Raw genomic sequence first — 27,091 nt, 5'->3', positions numbered from 1 at the left:
AAATGAGACGTTTTTATACACATACACTGAGGGTCCCCTTAGGAAAGTCACCATTTTGTGCCACCATGTTTCTACAGAAGCCCTTAGCAGACAAACTTTTTTTTACTAAGTTGTCTCCGACTATGACATGTTTGTCCTGTGGCGCTACCGTAGCTTTTCAAAGCGAGGAGTGAGCCGTGGACTGAGACGTTGGTTGCAATTCACAACCTCACCACTAGAATTTACACACTGCACCTTTAAATATCCACAAATCAAAGAACTAAATGACCCTGCAAATGTCTTCATTATCTTGAGTAACAATGATTTATAGTGAGTTTAGCTCTATCTGGGAGAACAGGTTTCTGCAATAAAAGCCAAACATATGTAATCTTAGCCTATAACAAGTGTTTAATATATCAACGAATTTTGAAAATGGCTAGTTTTGCTTTGCAAGATCTCGCTGTGTATGCGCTCGTGCAAGAGGCCATGTGTAGAGCACAAAGATATGTTTGCAGAAAGTGATGAATGGATGTGCATGGGAGGTTGTGGAGAAAGCCCCCATATGGAGATGACTTGAGCACAAACCACCTTATTAACAATAACCCAGCTTCAACATTGGGAGGGTAAGTTAGTTTAAATGTATTTGCGGTCATAATTAGTTAATAAGGCCTAATTTCTTAAAAAACTCTGAATAGTTAAACTGCCCCCTTCAATATATGTCACCTACAGTATTGATTTGATCCTTAAAATAAATAAAGACGATGAAATGAATAAATAATTTAGAAAATGTAGAAATAAATAAATAAATAAATAAATAGTTGATAGTTGTGCCTTTAGCTACAGTTCGAAAACAGTTCTCACAGATTTGCACCTTGTGTAGTCCAGAGGCTTATGCTTCTAATAATAAGCCATTCTTTCTGACTCGCTGTTACCACGATGCGAACGCATTCGATATCAAAAGCTATTTTGCGGTCCACATCGTGAACCTCAATGTTTCCGTTTTTGAACTCCCCTAAAGTTATATAGGAGGAGCATTGCCTTCCCTTCTTGGTTCCTACTAATTTCTCCCCCACTTCCAGAGCTCCGTGATGCAAAATGTCATTCTGCCGATCATCTGTTCCTGTGACGATCTTCATTTTGCTGATTTTCGTTGCCTTGTTGAACACTATAACATAAAAGTCCCCGGTGGATGGAGATTTGCCCCAAAAGTACTCATCGACACTACTGTACGCTTTGGCGGCATCGTAGCTCTCAAATACATTTATGTTCGTGTAAAGACTGGCAGGTGGGTTGTCTGGAATATCGAGCGAGTCTTCTTCAAAGTCATCATCCTTGAGTTTGTTCTCCGCCCCCTTGTAAGACGAATAGTAGCCCATGTGTTGAAACAGAGAGGGTTTGAAGCGAATCGCATCCTTTTGGGCCAGCAAACCTCTGAAATGGATGAGCAGCCAATCGCAAGGCATCTCCTGATAAAACATGAGCAGGAAATGGGCGAGTCTGGGAAGGTCTCGTGAGTGATACATCTTCCCTATGTAGCCCAATTTTGAAAACTCTAGCATCACCCAATAGGATCCCTCTTTGGATGCCACCACCTTTTTCAGTGCTGTGAGAAAGTTACGGGAGCAACGCACGTCATCTTCCAACATCATGTAGAAGTCTGAGAGGTTGGTGCAGAAGTTAAGCAGAAAGGCGTAATCTACATTCTGCTTGGAACGAAAGCGCACCCTGTCTTCGGGATCATTATAATTTCTCTTTAACCCTTCCAACGATGGATAGTACTCCTCGGGCGCGTGGATGACCAGTAGCCGGCCTGCAATGATGTGATGGCCAAACTTTCTTGAGATTTCCTGAACCAGGCTTTCGCACCATGCTAGGTCGAAGTCCGCCAAGTGGACGACTACTACAATCTCTTTGAGCTCCTCGTAGCTCGACTGGTCAAAAATGGACTTGATGGTCTCTAACAGATAGTTTCCTCGTTTTCGTTTCACAGATGATAGCCCAATAGTGAGATATTCTGCAAAGACATTGTGAAATGAACATTGTGAACACTTTTTAATGTACAGTAGTATGGTGTATAAAGTGAAGGACTCTTACTTTTTCGAGGTAAAGGTGTTCCAGCAAGATACCGATAAGTCACATTGATGGTTCCAGAAAAATTGGTTATGTCTTTAAAGGTATGAACATATCGCTCTGAGTTTAGCGGATGCATGGAGGTCTCTCGCAACTGACGTTTATCTTCCTCCTGAAACACATGGCAGCCGAGACAGACAGAAAAACACATACATTAGTTAACAGGATTCAGATAGTCCCAAGAGCATCCAATACATAAAAATACAGTTTTCCTGGAATGCATTTGCAACCGAATGTAAATCCTACACATGACAAATATTACTTCACACTCTCGTATAATATCTTTAGAGGTAAATAATTTCCTTTGAATAATTAATGGTACACACAATATTACTCTCTTTCAACTCTATAAATCAATTGTCTAGGATAAAATAATAGCTTAATAAATTAAACTACACTTCAATGTCTTTTTAACCCTGCAAAAAAGTTCCCAGACACTAATGGTGTTTGTATTTCAATTAAATGGGGGCGAGTTACGAAGTGACTTCATCAAAAAAAATGGGCACACCTTTGAATAATTCAACAGACAAACACACGCGACATGTTATGATCACAAAGTTTTGATCATAAAGTTGGGCTCATGAATTATAAATGCGTCTCTTGCATTTGCACTGCCTCTACATCATGAAATTTTAAATGCGCTGTATCCTGAGCTCTCATAATTATACATGCACAGCACAATACTGGCAGCCTTACACGCAACATTTGGTAATGAAATCGTATGAACAAAATAAAACACTTAATTTCAGTACAGTGATAATTAATGCTAATACACATGCAACAACTTGTTGTGAAGTCCAGTATCGCCTTGTTATCTGCTTCAGTGGTGTAAATGAACTGACCTCTGCAATTTACATGGTGTATGTCAACAGCAAACTCACCAGCACATAGCCGTCCTCGATGTAGAGGTTTATGAAGAGCAGGAAAGTAATGAGGGCCACCAGGAAAGGAATGGCGGAGCGTTTCCGGAAACATCTCATCTTGTCCAGATACTTCAACGCCAGTCTCATGATGAAAACACGATCGGTCTAAACTGAGAAAATAAAGTAAAGATACTGAGGTTTAATCATTGGTTCTCAAATACAATTTACAAAGTACAATTTAGCAGTGCAATCTTTTCAATCCATGGCTACTTAAATGTAACAAGCCAATTGTTTAAAGAGTAACTAAACCCTAAACCAACTTTTTTTAGTTAATGATCTGTAAGAATGATGCTTTATTAGTGCTGTTTATTGATTTTAGTAAGTTTTTTGACATTTGGATATAAAGTGTTTCAATACTACAATATATGGTGTAAAAACGTCTGAGTGCTGCCCTCTTCAGGTTGAACGGTGTACACAGTGCTTGCAACACCAAGGTCACGGGTTACGATTCTCATGAAATGCATACAGTATACTTAAAAGCGGAGTCCATAATGTTTGAAAAACGCTTTGGAAAAGGAGACGGGCCGACTACCAAAACACACTTATAGGCAATCAGCAGTAAGGAGCGTGTCTACTAACCGACATCCTTGCGTATGTGTGGGGCAGGTCTTTTAAAAGAAGGTCCAGATTATATTGGGGTAGGGGCGTGTTTGTTTAGGTGATTTCAAATATCAACATTGGCTTTCAAACATTGTGCACTCCGCCTTTAACAATAACAACAACAAACTTAGTTTAAACTGTATGCCAAATGCATGAATGTAAAGCACTAGAGTAACACATAAAGGGATAGTTCACCCTAAATGAATTTTTTTTTAATATTTACTCATATAATTTAATGTCTCATGTTGTTTTATCCCCCAAAGATAGTGTGCCGCAAAGATTACGTATTTTTGTAGGCCAACCCCGGAAGTTAGTGGGAGACTTACACGTTTTTTCCAAAAAGTTAATCTTCACAGATGATCACAACTTTTATCAATTTTAAATTTTAACTCTTAAGAGAAAACATTTGCATAAAAAAACGTGTTTCTAAAGAATTTTTATGTTAATCTGCAATACCGTGGTTATCCACTAGGCGCACATACCCAATTTATGAAAAAACTGAAGCCAAAACGTTATTTACTAATTTTAGTGTATGTTTTGATAATCATTCTGAATCTGATCTCTAATAAAATTCCTTCATAAAAATGCAATTATTTTAGCATTTTGCAAATTTTTTTTAAAGAAAAATACCCATATTTAAGAGTTTATAAGCAGAGAAAAAAATATAGATAGGATGAAAGTTTTTTCCCTGTTTTGTTTGTTTGTTTATTGTTTGTTTAAAAGCAGATGGTCTGTTCTTTCAATTTATATATTTTGTATGTTTATATATTTTTAGGAAAAAAATTTCCAGGAAGGCAGTTTGTGAAACTTTTGCTAACTGCTGGGGTTGGCCTGCAAAAATACGTCATCCCTGCTAGTGCTGTGATGGATCGCAGTTGATTCGTGATCCGTACGGATCACGCTCCACGGTTCGGCTCACATGCGATTCGTAGATTAATACGCGGAATAAATAGGGAAAGTTTATCATTATGTTTCAAAGTCTTGCAAAAGTGTAACATTTAACTTATTTAAAAAATATAAAGCAACACTATGTAGTTTTTTTACCTTTAAATAATGTCTCTAAAATTATTTCAGTGATAGAACAACTTTTAACTGGACAAATTGTACTGTTGCTGCAACCTGAGCAGCCTCCTAGCTGCTACAATCACACTCTGAAAGTGGCGGTGGAGGGTAGAGCACACAGCCCCGCCCCTCCCCCTGCCTGCAGAAGAGTGTCAAATACCAGTTGTGCTTTTCAACCACATGGGGGAGCTGTAAGTCATTTTTACATGGAAACTACATAGTGTTGCTTTAAACACAAAAATGCACTAAAGTGAGCAGTTTTTTGTACGCACAGACGCACATGCTTTTTAATGTGTCCGGCCCAGCTCCAGTCAGACCTGATCATCAATATGATCTTTAAAGATCAGAATTCTTGATGTGTAAACTTTAGAAAGAGTTGTCCTGCTGTGTCTCATACTGTAGTCATTTAAAATACATTTGGCGAGTAAAGCAATGAAAAACAATATAACGATTCTATGTGGGGCGACTTTTTATGCTGCGCTGTTTGGAATTCGCTCTCCGTCTGTGTGCGTGCGCGAATTTTAAGTGCACTCAAAAGTGCATACACAGAGAGACGCTTTTCAAAAAGCGAGCGAACATAAAATCTTTCTGTTCTTGAACAGGGCACATACAAACAAAATAATCTTCAGAGTATTCTTTTTCAAATAAAAACATTTGTTTATGTCTTAAGTGTATGTATAGATTAGAGTCAGAAAGCAGTCTGTGCTTATTTGGTCTTAAAGAGACAGTAACCTCAAATAACCTACTTAAATCGGTGTCATTAATGTTAATCAAACAATCCAAGACAAAGAGAAATTCTGTACCTCTAAAAAATAATATAATTCATACAATACAGACTGTGTTATTATTCATTTGATTCAATACCTAATGCTAATTATAGACCTTACTTAATGTGCAACTTTTTGTGATTTCTTTATTTGGTATTAGATTTTTCCCACCCCTTTTTTTGCTGATCCGAAAAATAATCAGAAAAAATATGTAATGTGATCCGAACCGTGAGTTTTGTGATACGTCACACCCCTTATCCCTGCGGCACTCTGTCTTTCGTTGTTCTCCAGAACCCAAACGCAAAACCCTCCAGGCTTCAAAATGTCCCAAAAGTGTTGAAAACACCACTCGACTTTTAAGTGCCCTGAAGACATTTACTCCTCTACTTTCTTGTGGATATTTATGTTTTTCTGGTTGTTATGCATTATTTAAAAGCAAAACATCCTACAGTTCAAGCACAGAAAATGTGAACCGAAAGGCAAAACTTCTCGAGTAATCTGAGACATTGGGGGTTTAAATGACATGGGGGCGAGAAAATAATGCCAATAGTTTCATTTCTAGGTGAACTATCCCCCTTAAAGTTCAGAATAATGAAATAATCACATCATTACTATTCAGGAGAAAGTGCCACCAATTCACACTAAAACAGAAAACCAGTGAAGCACTTCTTTTTGTTTATAAGACAGGACATTCACTTTAAGGTCACACTAAAAATAAGGCGGGCGTCTCCTGTGCCTTTAAGCTTTGTAATTAACCTGACAACAGTAGAGGTATATTGCAGCTATAGCTCAAGAACACAGTATGAGGTTAATATCCCGTCCCTGCTCACCAGGCATTAGCAGTCTCCAGTCTGACTCTCTAAATCCTGTTGTTTTGGCCTGATCTATATTCTTAAATGCCATATTGCAATGCAAATGGCATTTAAATGAATAGTTCACCCAAAAATGAAAATCATTTTATATTCACCCTCATGTTGTTCTAAACTTGATTTTGAGCTGAACACAACGTAAGATATTTTGATAAATGACGCACACAGGTACCCATTGACTTACATAGCTTTTGTTTACCACTGGGAACCGTCAACTGTGTGATTACTATCATTTATCAAAATATCTTCTCTTATGTTCAACAAAAGAAAGAAATTCATGCTAGGTTTAGAACAATATGAAGGTGAGTAAATATATTTTTGCGAGAACTAACCCTTTAAATCTCAGCTACTGTATCTTCTTGCAGTGAAGAGACTGGACGGTTGTCTTGCTTTGGAAAAACGAGAAAGCTGTGCTGTGTGCATAAATCTTTAATTTCTGACCTCCAATTACGCAATGTAATCTGAGAACAGAAAAGGGTACACAAGTGTTTGGAAGTCTGTAAGTATTCAAGTATCAGTGCAGGTTTTTTGATGGCTGCTGCTAAGCACATCAGACCACTAATGGAATACAAAATAACTTCACAGCGAATTCTTTGACCAAATGTGTATCGATTCTGCCAGCCACCGGCTTGTTTCACCTGGGGATTGTCAAGCGTATAGTCTATGAGCGCCTGCCTCATTCAGAGCAAGCAAGCATATTTTTTATTATATAAGCATTTCCCTCCAATTTAACTAATGTATCAAAGACTAATGTCTTTGTCAAAGGTGCTTTTACATCAGGACACAAGAGGGGACTCTGACAGTGACAAACAACATTATAGTACTTATTGTACAAATATTATGACTACAACCACATCAGTCCCCTCCCATGATGATATCAAGAGAGTAGCAATCTTTCAGTAATTAATTTAATTATGAGATTATGAGCATCATAGTTTGATTTAAATCACCGATCTCACATTGACTCAGTCAGTATTAAAGATATAAAGCTTATATTTTCACAGAATGTTCTTTACATTACACCGGATGATTTTGTGTATAAAAATAAATACAGGTTTCTGTGTTTTCAATTGTTTCCAGCAACTTGTGGTTTTTGTCCACGGCGGGCACTGGTGCTCTGCGTTTTCAGTGTTCAGAGTTGAACAATTTTCAACTTTGGGTAAAACACTCAGCTGGTCAATGTCACTTTTAACTCAACCGTCCAATCACAGTGGAGGAGGGGCGGGACAAACACCACACAAAAACAGGGGCATGCTACAATGACACAGAAGTATCATAGCAATTAAAGTGCTTGGCCAAAAATATTTAACTCATTCCCCATCAGCCTTTTTTATAAAGTTGCCCGCCAGCATTTTTTTGTGATTTTCCCAAAAGTTTCACAAAATGCCTTCCAGGAAAATTTTGTTCTAAAAATTTAAACATACAAATATATTAAATGAAAGAACAGACCCTCTGCTTTCAAGCAAACAATACGGGAAAAAAACATTTTATCTTATTTATTTTTTTTCTCTGTTTATAAACTCTTAAATATGGGTATTTTTCTTCAAAAATACAAATTTCTTAGCAAAAAGCTGAAATAATTGCATTTTTGTGAAGGTTATGTGAAGGTTATGTGAATTTTGTTAGAGATCAGATTCAAAACGATTATCAAAACATACACAAAGTTTAAAATGAGTAAATAACGTTTTGGCTTCATTTTTTTATGGGTAAGTGTCATCTAGTGGATAATCGCCGTATTACAGATGAACATAAAAAGTCATCAGGAACACGTTTTTATGCAGACGTTTTCTTTTAATTGATGAGATAACTCGTCAATGGCAGGGAAAGAGTTAAAATTCAAAATTCACAAAATTAATTTTTAGCAAAAAGCTATAATTGCATAATTACATTGTTGTGAAGGAATTTTGTTAGATATCAGATTCAGAACGATTATTAAAACAAACATGGAGTGTAAAATTAATAAATAATTGTTTGCTCCAAAAAAACTGAGTAAGCCGTAGTGGATAATCATGGTATTACAGATAACCATAAAAACTCAACAGGAACACATTTTTTTAATGCAAATGTTTTTTCCATAGACTGTAAAAAAGATGGACGACGCGACGTCGCCTCCTTCCATTGTATTGAATTGAAGCTAAAAATGTCCGACCATGGTCGCCGCCATGTTATGTAAAAACGTCAGTTTGGAGCCAAGGCATGCGCAGAAGGAATCGTCCATGGAGCCAGAGGCGGAGCCGCGGTATCAAACTTCCGCCCAAACTCTCGCGTGCCCAATTCAACCACGCCAATCATAATGACACGCCCTGTTTCTATAGCATCAAATTACTAGCTAAAATGAAACATCACAAAAATGAACAATTGAACATATATCAGCGTGATAACAACTACCTTTAAGGACCAAAACCATCTTTCGGAAATTTGTATCGGAAGTGTAAATAATATTTTTATTTAGAGCAGAGTCCCATTCGTTTGAATGGAGAGGGCGGTGCTTATGACTTGTACTGCAGCCAGCCACCAGGGGGCAATCAAAGAGCCAACTGCTTCACTTTTCAACCCATATATGGCACACACATTTTTTTCGTAATGGACAAGATAACTCGTCAATGGCGGGAAAATGGTTAATATTACTAAGATGCGTCACTACTATTGCTATTACTGAGGAAATCTCACTGACCAACGCCGCTCTAGCAAAGGAAGTCCTGCCTTTCAGTAAAAAGAGCCAATCGTTAACCATTAAAGAATGACATCCTCTGGGGAAGGGGCTCTGAAAAAACTGTTCTTTGCAATTAACAGTTTTTGACGATTGTACTACAGATGCATCGCTTTGCTTTAACAAGACCTGGAGGTGTTGCAAACATGGCAGTGATGTGACTTCCATGCAAAGAATTTGGCTTGGCTGGCAAGTGCCCACTGTTGGCATCTGCCTTGTATTTGGTGTACACACCCCTTAAATCACATAAATGACCTTAGCTGAGTTTCACAGGCAGGGTCACAACTGTACATTTTATTACACAACTGGCTGACTTTTACATTTTCCACTTCACACCATTTAGCATTTTGATACATGCTGGTGGATTCATGTAATTTTAATGCAAAGTAACAGCAAGCCTGGAATTGATTCAGCCAATGCAGTGGTGATGAAGGACACAGCATGGAAAACTTCTTTCAGTATACAGGTTCATAAAGCACATTTTAACTCTTATGTTTACACAGACATGTCTATTATATGACATACCGCAAACGGAGACGTCATGCCCATTCAAACTGAAGTGCCCCCTCAGTTTTTTGAGCCAAATGGATTTTGCATGCAACCTCAAAATCAAAGAAGCGTCCATTAATCTGTTACTTGTCTTTTAATCTGTTTAATATGCATAATATTATCAATTCTGTGATGCATCCTTAGTGTTGTAGTGTTTTGATCGTGTTACATTACTTAACTTTATTCTGGCGGCATTTTTACTTTAGACGGCATCAACTTCTTAGCGTGCACACAAGCTCTTTGCTGTTGCTGCTGCATTTGGCTATCTGAGGAATTAAAACGTGTAAGAAACGCTCACAATATTTCCAAACCCCAGTACGGTAATGTGCAGTTAACGTCCTCTATGTAGAAAAGGTATGGTTAAATGTGACTGTCTCAACGTTAAATTAGTAGAGATTTAGACTAGATTCATCTTCTTGATACAACGACAAAGTTCGCCAAAGTTCACGGAGGCGCGGAATCACAAATGCTCACATATGAGGTCAAATTTAATGCAAAAATCCGTTCCTCTAATAATTTTATCTAAACATATTTTTTAAAATCATACATTGAACATTATGTCATGTGGCTTAGCTTATGTCATTTTCGTTGTTTATATACTTTATGGATTTAAAATTACATACATTTTTATAGGATAATGCAGTTGTTGTGCAAAATGCATTAATGACACAACTAAACAATTCGTTAAACAAAACGTAAATAAACAAAACACGCCGTTTCAGATGTAAATATGATGCCAACATGTCATTATATTCCGATTGAATAGTATTTGATATAAGAGTTAGTCAACACTTTTATTTTGGAGGTTTTTGCATGAAGGCAGGGGCGCTCTGATTGTTAGAAATAAGTTCCATGAAAAAAGACTGAAAGCTATTTCGTTTGATGTCTGTGTATGGACAAATTTCTGTGAGCTGTGCACACTGTGCCCCCTTTAAAAAATTGGTGCCCCTGACCACAAATATAAAGAAGCATAATATTAAATTCATATATACTGTAGTTATAGATCTGTGTTATTGAGAAACTGCATGATGTTTGAGTCAATGAATGAACGAGTTAGAGTTAAGTTAATTTACTGAGGATGGTTTGAGGCGAATTAATTTTAGAGCCTAGAAGAGTTTTGAGTTTAAAGTGAGAGTGAAAATTCAATAAAAATGTTCTCCTGAACATATTACAGAGAAAGATAAAATGGATTTTTAAATGTTATCAAATATCACACACAACCAGTTGCAATCTCGGCTTTCACCTGCCTCAAATCTCCCTGTGAAGTGTCCAAACACTTCATATGTTCCCTCAGGGTGAAAATAAAACATCCATTAGAAACGTATTAAGCTGAGCTGACATTATTCCTCCTCCTTTCAGCAATGCAGAGAGCACCGCTTGTTGACATACACATAAAATCAATTTTGAGCTCTAAAACCAAAGAAAAGGTAGAAAAACGAAGATTTAATAATGAATGCACCTCTTCCCGGACTAAAGCCACAGATTTAGTTCGTAAAAAGGGAAAACCACCAACCTACAGTAATGCCTTCATCAATTGCGTAATTACATCTGACAGGCCTTGATTCTGGAAGAGAGGAGGTCTGCACTCAGCTGCCAGGGATCTTGCAGAGACAGTGGCTGACGTAAATAACCTCAGGCTTTTTGTCGCCGCGTACATCATCACCTCCCGGGGCAAGCAGTCTTTTGCCAGTCAACCTACTGTAAGCTGCCCATTTACAGCAATACCGTCGTGCCAAACGAACCGTCTCAATTATAAAATGAATGGTGTAATCTAAAAAGTTAATTTTGTGAAAACACAGAAAAAACAGATGGCTGGCGTGTCTAACATCGGCTTGTTTATGTTACGGCGTGTTCACTAATACGAGCTGTTACCGTTTCACCAAACTCATAGGCTGTGTACAAAGCAAAAACGTGCCAGTATCATTTGGAGCTTTAATCCAATGATCTTTTCTTACTCTCGCATTGATGACGGTTTGAATGTCATTTCTCCCAGGGTGCATCGCTCTCTGCTTTGGTGACATGAAATGGAGAATAAACTTCAGAATGAGAAACAAGAAGCTCCCCGGTGAGAGGAAGGCAATTACAGTCACGTCTGATGTGCAGCACGACCCCATGAATAAGAAAAACAAATCAGTTTACAGAGTTGGAAACGGCTTGGAGAGATGTTTGAGGAAGGATATCTGCTAGATTGTGAATTGGCTACGCAATTTTTATTATGTAAATGCACTACGAGAGCATGTGGAATTAGAGAACACTCGGCTCGAGTTTGATTTTAACACAAACACTCCTGGTACTCAGCAACTCATCTCACTATTAAAATATTGGCTGCTTACAAAATCGCATTCTCTGAGTAGATACTTATTTTTAATAAGTAAATATTTATTAACCCTTTAACTACCTGCTCGACCAAATGGTTGGGCACATTTTGATCATGCAAGTTAATGTCATACTGGGATTGCTTGGCAAAGATAATTTACAAACATGAGACCGGATGGATTATGACTTGCGCACACTTTTTAAACAAAGGTATGTTGTCCCGTTTAGATTTTTCATGTTCATTCTATATGCACTGTCAGCCATGATGAAGTTTAATGATTCATTGCGCCGGCCACCACGGTCCTGCGACGTTAGATCAGAAATTTCTTGTCTGTAAGTGCTTTTTTTTACAAAATAGAGTAACACGAGTAACGAACTCATTTAAATTTCAGTAATTGTAATTGCGTTACTTGATTTTAAAAAATACTTCGTTACATGCTCGTTACTGATAAAAGTAGTGTAATTACAGTAACGCGTTACTTTGTAATGCGTTACTCCCATCACTGTTCACAGCTAAATATGACACATCTATTGTTATTTCATATTGAATATATTGAGATAATTTCTTAAGTATGTATTTTTTGTCACTTCTGGATATTTTTTTGAAATAAATATAACAAACGAATATAATTAATGTATGGAAATCATAATTACTGATTAATTAATCAATAATTACTTCTTAAATGATGTTTTATATTGTTTAAAGGATTGTTTCTAATGTTGGCTTACTCTGCATTGCTGCTTTACAAAAAATACTGTTGCACTACTACACTTGACAGTGTGTTTCTTGAATCATAAAAGCCTAAAATGCCATTGTCTTACTATCTTTTGCCTTCTTTTATTTTAGGTATTTTATTTTAGGTAGAAAATGTCTTTTTCTTTGTTACTTTTAGTTATTTTTTTATTGTTAAATAAACAAGAAAACATTTAATTTCCTGTGTTAAAATGAAAACCAAAAATATTTTAATATTTTATACTTCAATAAATTAATAAGATTTAATATACAAAACTATTTTATTTTGATTATGTTTAAAAAAAGTATTATAGTTCATATTTTCTGATTTCCATAGTATGTGTATGAATTCCATATCAACCATTTGGTAGAGGCCGATATTGAAAAAATTATGGGATGTGTTGACAAAAAATACATTGAGTTTGTTAACTAGCGACATAAGGAGATAAGAAATGCAAACAAAAAATGTTCTTGGTGTGGTAGTTAAAGGGTTAATAATAGTTACAAAACAATTCACCCCGCTTACAGCTGTCATGAAGGGCAAAATTAGCTATATAGACCAAAAACACTTTTTGTACCAAGCTGTAAACATATACATTTCTGCTGTAAAGTTGGGCATTATAACTCTTTCCCTGCCATTGACGAGTTATCTCGTCAGTTAAGAGAAAACATTCGCATTAAAAAACGTGTTCCTGATGAGGTTTATGTTAATCTGTAATACCACAATTATCCACTAGATGACGCACTTACCAAATTTATAAAAAAAACTGAAGCAAAAAATTACTTATTTTCAACACGGTGTGTATGTTGTTCTGAATCTGATCTCTAACAAAATTCCTTAACAAAATTTCAGCTTTTTGCCAAAAAAAATATTTTTGAAGAAAAATACCTATATTTAAGAGTTTATGAGCAGAGAAAAAATATATAGATAGGATGAAAGTTTTTTCCCGTTCGGTTAGTTTGAAAGCAGAGGGTCTGTTCTTTCATTTGATATATTATATATTTTTTTAAGAAAATTTTCCTGAAAGGCATTTTGTGAAACGTTTATGAAAATCACAAAAAATGCTAGCAGGCAACTTTTCAAAAAATGGCGGGCGGGGAATGAGTTAACATGGGGGTTCTATGCACTAGGGGTGTAACGGTACGTGTATTCGAACCGGACCGTTTCGGTTCAGGGCTTTCGGCACGGTGCACACGTGCACCGAAAGGCCGAATGCATTTTGTGTGTGCCTGTGCGGAACATAATACGTGCGTTTCCGCACGAACATATTAAGTGGCGGAAGTCTCCGCGTTCAGCTCAAGTCTTCTGTCAAACATATAACATAATTCGGCCCGCAGAAAGATTTTTATTTACTTAGTTGTATATTCGTTTGATTATTGATGTAAACGTTTACGTGTCGTATCTAAAAGCGCATGTTAAACGCGTGTCAACGCGCTGCTTTGTTCTTTCAAAAGTCCGTGAGAGGATGCGCGTCTTTCGTTGCTACGCAATCATGAGACGCGCTTTCTGTGACAGCGAGAATAAGGAATGCGTGATCAGATTTTTCATCTGCATATCACGTCAATCATATCATTGTCACAATGCGATCAGCTGGTCGGGACAGAGAAGAGCTGTAACCCGGGCTTACTCAGCTGTTACTCAGCTGCGGAGGGGTTCGTTAGTAAAGTCACAGGCAGCTTACATTGACGACACAAGCAAAGATTAGGAGAAACGTGCAAAAGATCCAAGATGGCTATGTATGCACCTCACTAATCTCAAAATGAGTGTATAATAAGTATATCATCCTGTTGCTTGCTATGCAGTTACACATAGAGCAGTAATATTATTTTTATACAGAGATGGTACATAGCCAATTCAATACTGTGAGTTAAACAATCCAAAATAAATCAAAACAGAAAATTTTTGGTGGCAAAAATGTAGGCTAATAGTTCATAAATGTATTCAGGAATTGAATTTGTTAGTTCAAGGTTTTAGTAGAAAAAAGTTTAAGAGAAGGTTAAGAAAAGAGTTACCTTCTGTTATAAAATAATGTAAAAAAGAACTTTGCAGTAGTATTTTATTTATTATTTTTTCATTTTATATATATTTTATGTGTTATATTTTAATAAAAAGTGTTTAAAAAAAGTGTAAACAAATTGTAAAAAAAAGTTTATAGTAATAAACAACCTGCAGTTTAATGTTTGCATTTTTCCCTTACTGTACCGAAAATGAACCGAACCGTGGCTTCAAAACCGGGGTTCGCACCGAACCGTGATTTTTGCGTACCGTTACACCCCTACTATGCACTGTAAAAAAAATCCGTAGAAATTGCAGCTTGATTGCCGGTAACTTACCGTAGATTTAAATTTATGTTTTTTACTGGCAACATTTTGTTTAAAGTTAAATGAAGATTAAACATTTACAAGTCTTTGTCTTTACAGAGTAAAACTAAAAAACACCATCAAGCAAAACATTCTGGGAAACAAAATCTGAAGCAAAAAACTGAAAAAGGTTGATGATGATTTCTGGTTCCCAGAATGCTTTGCATGAGGCTGTTATTGTATAGTTTTATTCTGTAAAGATAAAGACTTGTTAATATTTCAAATTTATTTAACTTTGAACAAACTCTTGCCAGTAAATAACATAAATGTAAATCTACAGTAAATTACCGACAACCCTGCTGCAATAACATTGTAATTTCTACAGAATTTTTTTTACAGTGTGGGATTGACTCCCTTTTGAACCCAGTCTCTAGTCGGCAGTCGATGAATTGCAGTTTCAGTCACTTCCATGTTGACTTCACGAGACAGGAAGGTTGCCCAGTGGACATACTACATTCACTATATTGTTATTGTCATGTGACCAACCAGCGTCAGCAGCATCACATCATCTCCATTAACAAATTCTCTCACATGACCACATGGGATAGTAAAGTGTCCATTAAATGCACACTTCACAATCCACTGAATCCACTGACTCTTTAATTCGGATATATCTTTTTTTACTATATAGTGGAAAGTGAACTTACAAGAACACACACAAGGCATTATGGGTATGTTAGGTAAGTTTAAATTTTCATTCAAAGAGTCACCACAACCAGCAAGCTACTTTTGTATATTTTCCCAACAGCCTAATCCTTAAAGCTCGAAATTCAAAACAAATATGAGTCTGCAAATTTCCTCAGAGCTTTGTTGTAAAATAAATTAAGCCTCTAATTCTGCAATGAATAAATAAATGTTTTCGCAAAAGTAAATCTATATAAAGCAACTTTCCAGGTTCTCTGGCACAAAAGGAAGCTTTCGGTTTAAACTGTAAGCTAACACATTTTCTTTCAAATGAACAGCTTCATAATACCTCTGTCAGCTTTAGCTTTATGCTGCTCAGGACGCAGAGACGCACCTCGCCTTAATGCAAAAACCTGCAGAGAGGGGAGGAAAAAAGCCATTTTGACTAAGAGAGAAACAGATTAATAAAGCTGCCAGTAGAAAGCAATTCTTCCACATTTGATCTTGTTATCTGTTTTACATTATTTCCCAAGGGTATGCTGCACCTCGCTGATATACAGCTCTGCACAAATAATCAATTAAGCCCGCAAATTCAACAGCCTTCTGCTCTTGCTTTGTGTCAGAGCTTCAGCCACTTAAATAGATTTTTCTCTTTAACAAAAAGGCAGGAAAGAGTACAGGCTTTAGATGATAAGACGCACTGTCTATAGATGGACACTGCGAGGGGACAAACTCCATTTTGTTAATTAAATGAATTTCTTCGTGGTAATCAATTTGCGCAATGCAGACCTGTTTGTCGAAATTTGCCATTATAGGCTTATTTTCAACAAAAAATACAATTATGTAAAGGATCAAGGGTCTTTTGTTGTAAATGTGCAATCAACAACACGATAAAGAAAAGAGAAAACATTGTCTGCTTCACTGTGTTTGTAGAGGGAAAAAGCTCTGATTAATGACTAATATAAATGCTCAGGCATGGATTAATAATTTAAAACTGCCTAAATGTGTACCTACTAAACAACACTATTTACTCGAATCAATCTTTCTATCTGCACTGAAAAAGTCGAATTTACTTAATTTTTATTTTGCAAGTTTTTGCATGAATATTTTTTTAGGGGACATATCATGAAAATCTGACTTTTTCCATGTTTAAGTGCTATAATTGGGTCCCCATTGCTTCTATTAACCTAGAAAAAAGAAAAGAACAACAAACCAATAACTTAGATTTGATAAACCATTCTCTGCAAGCATGTGAAAAAAATAGCTAATTGAAATTTAGCTCCCCTTGTGATGTCAGAAGGGGATAATGCTGCCCACTTAATCTGCATTATCCAACCAGGGCACTGCTATTTAGTGCAGATATCAACTCATTTGCATTTTAAGGGCACACCCATTTTTGCTCACACCTACAAAGTGGCAATTTTAACATCCTATAATAAATTATCTGTGGGCTATTTTGAGCTAAAACTTCACATATGTACTCTGCGGACACCAAAGATTTATGTGACATCTTAAAAAGTCTTGTGAAATGCCCCCTTTAAGTAAATTCCACACATGGAAATTAAGATAATCTACTTAACTAAGTTAAGTAAAATGACCCTGTAAAAATGTGATATTTACTTAAAAATATGATGTATTCCAAAACAGTACTTTTAAAGGCTTACATCTTTAATTCAATCTATTTAAACATGTAAAATTTCCTCTTTTCTTTAAATATTTATTGCACCCATCTGAATGACGGTAATCACAAAACTCCAAGAAGAAAAATAAACTAAATCTCAAAGATAAATGAGCATTAAACACTAACAAGTGTTAGTGTATTTAAGTTCAAAACACATACAATAGCGTTTAATTTGAAATGTCAATTTCCCATGCAAAGCATGATGGGAACTACAAGTCCACCGCCTAATTCGTTATGTCTACTAAAATCATTCATGTAGATTCAACACAAAATTATTAAGTTAATTTCTTCTAACAAATTTAAGTGGATTATATATGATACAATTAAGTTGAATGTACTCAATTATGTGTTCATTTAGAATTACTCAAAATTTGTTTAAAAACAAGATTTTTTTAAAATAATAGTTTACTTATTTTTGTTGAATTTACTAGGGCGCATAATCATTTTCTACTATCTATCTATCTATCTATCTATCTATCTATCTATCTATCTATCTATCTATCTATCTATCTATCTATCTATCTATCTATCTATCTATCTATCTATCTATCTATCTATCTATCTATCTATCTATCTATAGACTGTTTCGGGCGCACGTACGGTGACGCGATAAGCGTCTGGTCCGAACTTTACTTCTGGTTTCTGTTTGTTTAATGGTCTGACTAGTTACTGCAACTGAACTCTTAAACAAATACCTCGTCGAAAATAACAAATGTTTTGGGTTCCTATGTAATATATGTGTTGTTTATTTTGCTTGTTATATAAATAAACTACGTTAAAAAGACTTTGTTGTTATTTATTCTTAGCGGAGTTTACCGGAAGTTACGTGATGACCACGAAAGCCGCATGTTTATGTTGTTACTGCTGAAACCGTCTATAGGTAGGTGTAAACACTTTACTAGTACCAATTCAACAGTACGTCAGCATAATTTTATTATTTGGCACTAGCATAGCAAATCTTTATTTCTCAATACCCTGACTACATGTAAATCTTTAAATGGTTGTGTAAGTGTTTGTATGCACCTGCTAAAACGGCATCTTTTGACATTGGTTATGCTCATCTACACATTTTTAAGCACAAGATGTTTCTCTAAAGCCTCTGGAGAGGATGCAAGCTTGCAACTGCAGAATCCTCACTAAATCACACGAAAACATTGTTCAACTATTGCTGACAATGTCAGACACAAAACACACACACACGCAGGCCCTCACACGCACACGCTTCTACAAGGCAGGAAGTCTGAGATTTCACCAAATCCTGCTTAGTCAAAATTATTCTTGTTTCTTTTTTACAGCACACGGGCTGAATTTTTGTTCCTGCTAAAACGTTGTGCAAGTGACAATTCACACGTACAGTGAGGACACTTATTGTCTAGAAACTCTCTTTCCTCGTGCACAACGTCACTGCAAAGCAGGTGACATTTTCTCACATCTTACGAAGTTCTCATATTTAAGGCTTTCTGACAAATAAAAAAAGACATTTGTTTATATTTCCATCCTGAATCACGGTGGCAGCCTATTTTTAGCGGTTCTCCTGAACTGAAGCTACGGTGGTGGCGCTTTTCTGTGCGGCTCTGTCGAATGTCTCTGTGTTTTGATGTATGAATAAATCCAGCACCCCGGATTTGGGTGACGTCCAGGCTGCAGCAGGCACCAGCTGTACAGGTGGCTTAGCTTCAGGTTGGAAGCCGTGTGAAGAGCTGGATTGATGCTGAATACAAAGCAAATTCTATAACGGTTTACAAAAGCCAGCTTCTTCAACCGTAACAATAAAAGAAACAAACATGCCAGAATTGAAGTGCATTACTGAGAGAAAGGGAGTGATTGGATGATTTATTGTTTGCTTTTCATGCCAGGATGAAAGCTTTTTGATCCTCAAAAAATAAAACATTCCTTAAATTACTTTCAGTCTTTGTGGATAAACAGTCGAATGATAACTGCATGCCTTTTTGCAATAACTACTGCAGTCACGCCGTGCTTTTGATTCTTGCCTTTAAATGAATTAGAATTGACTTTTCTCTATTAGTGCCACCATTTAAACTCACTGAGCTCAGGGCAATGCATTCTGGGATTGTGTTATTCACGAAGGACACATGTGATGGTAACTTGTGCCTAAAACTAATTGTCTTAGAAGACAGCATAATTACTTAATTACATAATTACTATGCTTATAATTTCCTTGCCTTCAAATTCCATCTTAGTAGGTGTTGGAACTGAACTATTGACCTTGCATTGGAAATGTGCAGTCTATTCTTATCTTTCTGCTCTATGTTGTCTGCAGTTTGCACATTTTATGCAGTAAGTTTTAGTCTGATGTCTTGCCAAATATGAGTGACTAATTCTTACTCGACTCATGCTGTGCTTTAAGTTACGTGCTACATCTTCAAGGTAAGCCTGTTGAGTGAGGTTCTGTCATTGCCGTAAGGCTTTTTTTTTACCTCTAAGGTCATTTGGAGATGCAAAGGTCTTTGAAATTCTATCAGCAGTGAGTGTAATGAGGAAGAGAGGCGTGAGAAATGATTTATGTGTGAGTGAGTCTCTCTCAGGTCCCTCTCAGCAGTTAATACTTTGACCCAGATTATAGCACTAACCCAAACCTCAAAGGGAAGCGATAGAGATGAACCATAGCGATATCATTGCCCCTTTTCCTAAATAACACAATCTTTTAGAGTCTACAAAAAACCCAATTCTCAGTAAGTAAAGCTAACATACTTTCATTTTTCTTTGATGTACATTATATATGTTATATGATGTACATTTAATGTAAATTATACTGCCCTACAAAGCCAAAGCGGAGTAACTATGCATTGAATTAGGGGTTGAAATGGGCTTTGTGAGATCTGTTGTGTTTTGTGACAAAGTCTTCTGGTTCAATTTTGTCCCATTTGATAGAATTGTGTGTGCCAATAATGCTGTAACATGTTTGACTGGCTGGTGTAAAAACTTTAAGGGCATTTTTTCTCGGTTTCAGTGTTTGCGTAGTTACTGCACTTAGCTTTTGGAGGGCAGTATACTTGTCCTGTTTTTTTTATAATTTTCTCTTTCTCTATTTCCATGTGGGCTGGCATAGTATATCTGGTTTAATATGATACCCGTCATTTATTATGCTGACTAAATGTCTCAGTCTCAGATTTTTTTACCAAGCTACTTGATTCATTATATTTTAATAAAGCACTGAGATAAGTATGAGCTTTCGAATGAAATGGTTTAAATTGTATGTAGGTGCCATCAAATTTAATAATCTTTCTCAAATTCTTCATCTTTCTAAAAAAAGATTACAATCTTGGTATTGAATTTACAGTTAACATAAATATTAATTATATTGTGCTTCTGTATCTCAGTGGTAAAGCATTGCATTAGCAGTGCAAAAAGCCATGGTTTGAACCTAGTGAAAAGACATACCGATTTAACATTTTTTAATCAGTCTTTTTGTGTTCCCTGGGTTCTTAGTTGTTAGTAACATACATTGGAATGTCGCAACTAGCCAATCAGAATCAAGCATTTTAGAGTGCCGCGTAATAAAATAAATTAAGTGTATCCACCTGTTTCTTGACGAAAATGTGGGCGGCGCCATCTTTGACTGTTCCGGTTTATGACTTCCGGTGAGTCACTAAAGATAATGATAGTCTATTGCGATGGACACACGTGTGCCGTTTTGACTGGATGTTTAATGTTTATTATGAAATCCAGGAAGACCGACATAATTTGTGCAGTTAGGGTTTGCCATAATAGCTAATACAAATGCAGTAAATCTCTACAAAACATTAGTTTTAACCATAATACATGCACAAGAACTTAATGTGTATGTTGCGCACATGCAATTATGAACTGTATTTACAAATCCATCCAGTAAAACCTTTCATAGAAACTGCCAGGAAACAATAAATACAATACTTGTTTAAAAACAACTAATATTATGCTGATTAAATATGCTGATTTAGCTGATTTATTTATTCTGCATCTATATATTATTTAAAAACATTGTTTACAGTACAGAATATATACGACATAATCTGCTTAGTTGATGTTTATAATAGTTCGTAATGTGTTTGTGCGTACTTTTGTTACTGTATGTTTTAAATGAAAAAGCAAATACTTTAAAAAGTAAGCAAATAAGCTCATGTCTCCACCTAACGTTAGTGCGTAAGAAGCAATGTAATAATATTTTCATATTAAACGAAAACAATACTCAATAGTAGTTTAATATGTTTATTATGGTTTGTTCAAATAACTTACAATGTGTTGAATGAGAATCATACTGCTTGACTGTGTCGGACCGCGTGAAGCTCGACGTGTCGTTTAAAAAAAACCTCACACCAGAGGGACAGTTGTGACATTTTAAACCATCCCCTGAAAAAAAAACACGAAGGCTTGGTAAAAACCATGTACAAACCCTTGACTGACTTTCCCATTGTAAAGATACTGGTATGTCTGTGTGGTTTTATATTTGCGCATTGAAGACCCGTCACCTCCGATCAACAACACGTAATGATTGAATATATCTTCATATATCAAGCCACTTCTTAATTTCATCCTCACACTGGTTCATACATGGCAGGTGTAGTAAATATTAACTGTTTAAATCATGTTTTATGCGTGCTCCCACGACATTGTTTTCTACCGGCTGGCTATTGAACTTGAAGTCTCGGACTTGAAAGGAAATACGGCACATCACTTTCTTCCGCGTTCGAGAAAAAGGTGAATAGTGTTATAAAAGGAGTTGGAGTCAGTGTTTGTTTTAAATCCATTTCACAAACAATAATCACTGTCCTATAGTCCATATTAATCTATTCTGCAATCGACTTAGTATGACATGGACAGGACATGTTCTTGAATTCTGTTTAGGATATTATAATTGTGAGTCTACATACAGTAAACAAACATTTCCTTCACTTTTTTGGATGACATTTTGGTGACATTAAATACACGTCATCGCTTGGCTCTCCTGGGAGACTGACTTTGAAAGCCGCACCATTGAGCAAAACTTCCCTCCCTATCCATTTACGAGAGAGGAATGGTAGGACAGCTCCCTTTCCTAAAAGCTCTGTAAAAAGCCAAGGTGACCACTGGGTCACAAGTGAGAAATAGGAAAATGGCTGTGGGGCGTTCGTCCAGTAGCTGATAACATGAGAAAGCACTATCTCCTTTCAGCACATTTCTGTCTCAGGAAAATCCAATGCTATAGCATTCACGAGAGAGTCGCTTTCATGCTCTCCCTCTTTCTGGCGGACTCCCTTTCTCTCTCTCCGAAATGATGGGCAGTTCATTGTTTATCATCGTACAATGGATACCGTGTATCAAAGTCAAGAGAAACGCTTTAACGATGTAATTTCCGTTTTTATGGCGACTTATTTGCAAAAGGCCCTCCAAAACCGTTTTATACAACCGTTTAATAAAAATCAACCATAAACATTTCCAGTAAAACATTTGCATACAAACACATTAATGTGATGAGTTAAAATGTGTTTCTAGGGCTTATGGATGCAATAAATAGCAGAATTAAAAAATACAGATAAAACCCTTTTTTGGCATCAAAATAAAATTTTACAGATGCCAGTTTAGCGTGAAATACTTTGTACGCTACCTCTTTGTTCTCTGGGCAAACAGTGATATTGGCAAACCTGCTGAGACGTCTGTAAAAGAAAGTCAGGCAGATACTCAAAACATTGTGTACCAGCAAATGTCATCACATTCATTTCAAATGTCATTTTGAACTTTTTAATGTGCATTTAGGTTTAGTTATAATTAGTTAAAATAGTTATGTCCTTTTCCCATGTATTACATAACGCTTTAAAAGTCATAAGCAGAAAAGGACTAATTAAAATAAAATTCAATTTTTTTTTACATTATTATAAGCAGATTTTTACATTATTTAATTATAAAGTTCTTAACATCCCAAGTGAATTGGCATTTTTAGTTGTTGTATTTAAACACGTACTGAACTTTTAATGAAGATACCTTAATGTCACGGTGAACACCCCCTTAATTCTGAATTATGTCCCAGCTTTTCGCACCAGAATTATTCATATCACTCGATAAGTTTTTTATTATTTATACCCTCTTTTGCTTATTTTAATGGTGGAAATATTATGAAATGTAAAAACTATTCAAACTATTGATTTATGCCATATTAAGAGGAAAATTGAGGCAAAATAAACTGTAAGATCTTTAGCAATATAATTTTCTGCAGTAGAAATATAAGTCTTATCTCCAGTAATGTCTGTTTTGGGAGATGTTCATATGGAGTCAAATGAGGCTTTCTGCCATTTGTAAGGCAATCAGTCCTTAATTAAGCAGCACAACTTTGCTCACTGACATTTATGCTTGTAGCTGTGTAGAATAACTTTGACTTCCACGCAAGAGTTCAGCCATTTACTGTGCCATTAATTTCCCCAATCACACATTTAAAATAAAAACTATCACACCACAACCTTACATAGAAAGTCAGAGACATTATGACTCAATGCCAGCTGCAGCATAAATACGGCCCAGTCATCCGAACAATATGGCTGCTAAACCTGATCTCATGGGAAATCTTACGTATTTTACAGGTTGGCTAATTCATATGAATTTGTATGAAGTGAATCATACAAAAACAAATTATAAAAAACATAATTATACCCCACGCCTAAAGTCAAAGTTACAGGCGAAAGCACATTATACAAAACCGTACACATTTTATGTAAATAACCTTGTAAAATACCAGGGGTGCAACACATGTCATTAAAAATGAAGCCAAAACATTTTGATCGCCCCGGTGGGTGGCTGCAATATAGGTCATAAACCCCGCCCTCTCTGTGTAAATGAATCGGACGTGAGCTCAACATACAAATAAAAATAACACTTGGAAAATAATTTTTCCATAAATTTAAATTTTTGGGTTATATCATGTTGATGTACTTTTAAGTGTAATTTTTTTTGGTTTAAATTGGTTAATAGATGCTATTAAAAAGCGGTATGACTACATGATTTGCGTGTTTGTGATTAAGTTAAATGGGAAAATGGGCAGGGCCTTGATACCGCGGCTTCACCTCACAATCACTACTGCGTAGACACTGGCTCCAGATGATGTCATCGGTGCAAGATGTCAGTGGCAATTTTTTTAAAGGTATTTTGCCTTTATTTTTTTACAATGGAAGTCTATGAGATATGTTGTCTTTCTTTTTTACAATCTATGTAAAATCTACAAATTGGCATGGAATGGTATTTGCCAGCTCGGCCAATCGAAAGAGTAATTGCAATTAATCGCATACAAAATAAATGTGGTTTTTTTTGCATAATTTATGTGTGTACTGTGTGTAATTTGTAATAAATATAAATAAATAACTATATAACTATATATAATAATCGCGATTAATCGCATCCAAAATAAAAGTTTGTGTTTACATAACATATGTGTGTGTACTGTGTCTAAATATTATGTATATATAAATACCGACACATTCAGGTATATATTTAAGAAATATTTGCATTTAAATACTGTATATACATTTATATAATTTATATTATATATGAATATAAATATTTTATATATAAATATAATCAATTTTTCTTAAATATATACATAATTGGGTGTGTTTTTATATATGAATAATAATTATACACCGTACACACACATTTGTTATGTTAAGACAAACTTTTATTTTGGATGCGATTAATCGCAATTAATCTTTTGACAGCCCTAATATATATATATGTGTGTGTGAAGAGTTTCGTTGCAAAACGAGATAAATCCATTTTTTAACATTTTTGTCAAAACATGTTTATTATTATGTTATCATGCTATTATTTTGGTTTGTGGTGCTACTTAGCTGTATTTTTTTAAGTTATGAAGGTTTAAATCAAAACAAACCAACTGCAGTTGAATTGAAATTAATTGGAATGCACAACCAAAAAAACTTGATTTCTGAACAATTAAAAAACGGTGGTTATCTCGTTTTGCAACGAAACTCTTCATAATATAAATAAAAAATATACCTAAATAACATTTTTCTTAAATTCATACATGTATGTGTGTATTTATATATACATAATATATACACACAGTACACACACACATATATTATGCAAACACAAACTTTTATTTTGTACATGATTAATCGTGATTAATCTTTTGACAGCCCTAATTTAAACTGAATTACTTTTTTCTGTACAGAATCCTATATGTACATGTAAGCATTACTGTAAATGTGTGTAAATGCAAAAATATATAACCGCTAGCTCCGACACACTTACAGTATATGTAGATAAATCCCATTAAATTCCAGTTTAAAGCCTTTCTCAGGTAAAAATCGTTCCTGTTAGATTTGCGAACGACGCTCCATGACTGATTACTGATTGCTAAATGAGGTTGAGAAGACATGCTGTCAGCAATTTTCCGTATAATCCCTACACATGGCAAGTTTCTCAAAAAAATAACTGAATAAATAAACATTTAAGCACAAAAGCGCTGCTGCTTCTACCTGTTCTGCTGGCTGCCAGTCTGTCGCCTTTGAAGTTGCTTAGCAGGCCTGAGGTGAAATGAAACAAAACTTTTTTCTTACTTAACAAAGGTAAACTTTTAGTGGAGTTTCAAACCACAGGAAAAGCTCGCGCTTGGCATCTTTCTGATGTTCAGCACACGCAGCATATGTTCCTCGGTTCTTCTATGAATTAATTTGGTGTGCCGTCCTTCAGAGCTGCTCTCCCACACTGAAGGTGCAGGAGAAGAACAATGGCGTCTGCTATTCTGAGCACAACAGAATATTGAATCAGATAGCTGTAAAAGCTGAGCTTTCTTCATTATTGATGATAACAGAAAGGATTTGGAAGTTGAAGATAAACCCCACTGTTGTATTCAGACACTCTCATACATACAATCTCTCTTTCTGTTAACATTTTTTCTTTCCTTCTATCGTTAATATGGTTCTTCATTTATAAATGCAAATGTACTGTACAAATGTATTCAGCTGCCTTATTTTACAGGTTTTATTTATTATTGAGCTATTCCATGCAAATGTCGACCTTAAAGGCGTTCTAAGCGAATCTGCGCGACGTCACTTTTTGTTGATGTTTGAACTGTTTTCAAACAAACGGAGCGTAGCTAACTCCTCAACCTCCCTTCCATGCTTTCAGGAATGCGCCCAACCCCCACCCCCAAATCCTTCTTGTCGTTTATTGGCTGGAAAACTTTGTTTTGTTTCGTGGTGCTAGGTTTGGCCACTGTGTTGTTATTGCCGTTTGTGGAGCCTGCGCTGTCTACAGAGATCGCGTTTTTTTTACAGTTTGATCAGCGGTCAGGCAGCAAGCAGATAGTGAGGAGATGTTTGCTGTATGTAACAAAAAATGTTTTATGGCCTAAAACGTGTGAATTTGCTTAGAGCACCTTTAAGTTGGGTACACACCACAAGATATTTGGGCTGATTTTCCCCTTACAACAATCCAAGGTAGTTTTTATGTCTTATCTTAACAGATACACGTGAAACGAAACAATACCCAATCAGAAAGCGAGCAGATGAAAGATAAAACCATAACAATTACATGGTGCAGCATGCACAGTCCAAAGTAAGCTGGACATCAGAGATGTAAAAAAGCAGTCCATTGTATTAATGACATTTCTTTATGCCCATTGTTTGCCATGTTTGTTTACTGTGAGGTCACGTTTGGACGCGAGAAACATCGCAAGATCTTAGCGAGATTTTCTGTGTTCTCAGCTAAGACTCAAGTTGTTTGTGAAGTTAATCTGATAGGAACAAATCGTCGATTTTTTTCATCATGTTTGTGGTCTCTCACATTTTGAAAATCTGAT

The 27,091-nt window shown here is 35.9% G+C and overlaps 1 protein-coding gene across 2 annotated transcripts in view; it reads right to left on the bottom strand.

Moving 5' to 3' along the window:
- Positions 1-364: 364 nt before the first annotated feature.
- Positions 365-27,091, bottom strand: part of mgat4c (mgat4 family member C) — a 155,815-nt gene continuing 129,088 nt past the window's right edge. The window contains exons 3-6 of one of the 2 annotated variants that reach the window (XM_055173846.2): positions 15,973-16,036; positions 2,991-3,142; positions 2,074-2,221; positions 365-1,993 (exon numbers count right to left, since the gene is read on the bottom strand). In XM_055173846.2, the coding sequence (XP_055029821.2) occupies positions 837-1,993; positions 2,074-2,221; positions 2,991-3,119 (1,434 nt within the window). In that variant the 5' untranslated portion in view covers positions 3,120-3,142; positions 15,973-16,036 and the 3' untranslated portion in view covers positions 365-836. The remainder of the gene's footprint in view (positions 1,994-2,073; positions 2,222-2,990; positions 3,143-15,972; positions 16,037-27,091) is intronic. The other variant, XM_055173845.2, reaches the window with a different exon arrangement.

Source organism: Misgurnus anguillicaudatus, chromosome 15 (assembly GCF_027580225.2).
Source record: "Misgurnus anguillicaudatus chromosome 15, ASM2758022v2, whole genome shotgun sequence".
Taxonomy (NCBI): domain Eukaryota; kingdom Metazoa; phylum Chordata; class Actinopteri; order Cypriniformes; family Cobitidae; genus Misgurnus; species Misgurnus anguillicaudatus.
This window is presented reverse-complemented; position numbering and strand designations above follow the sequence as displayed.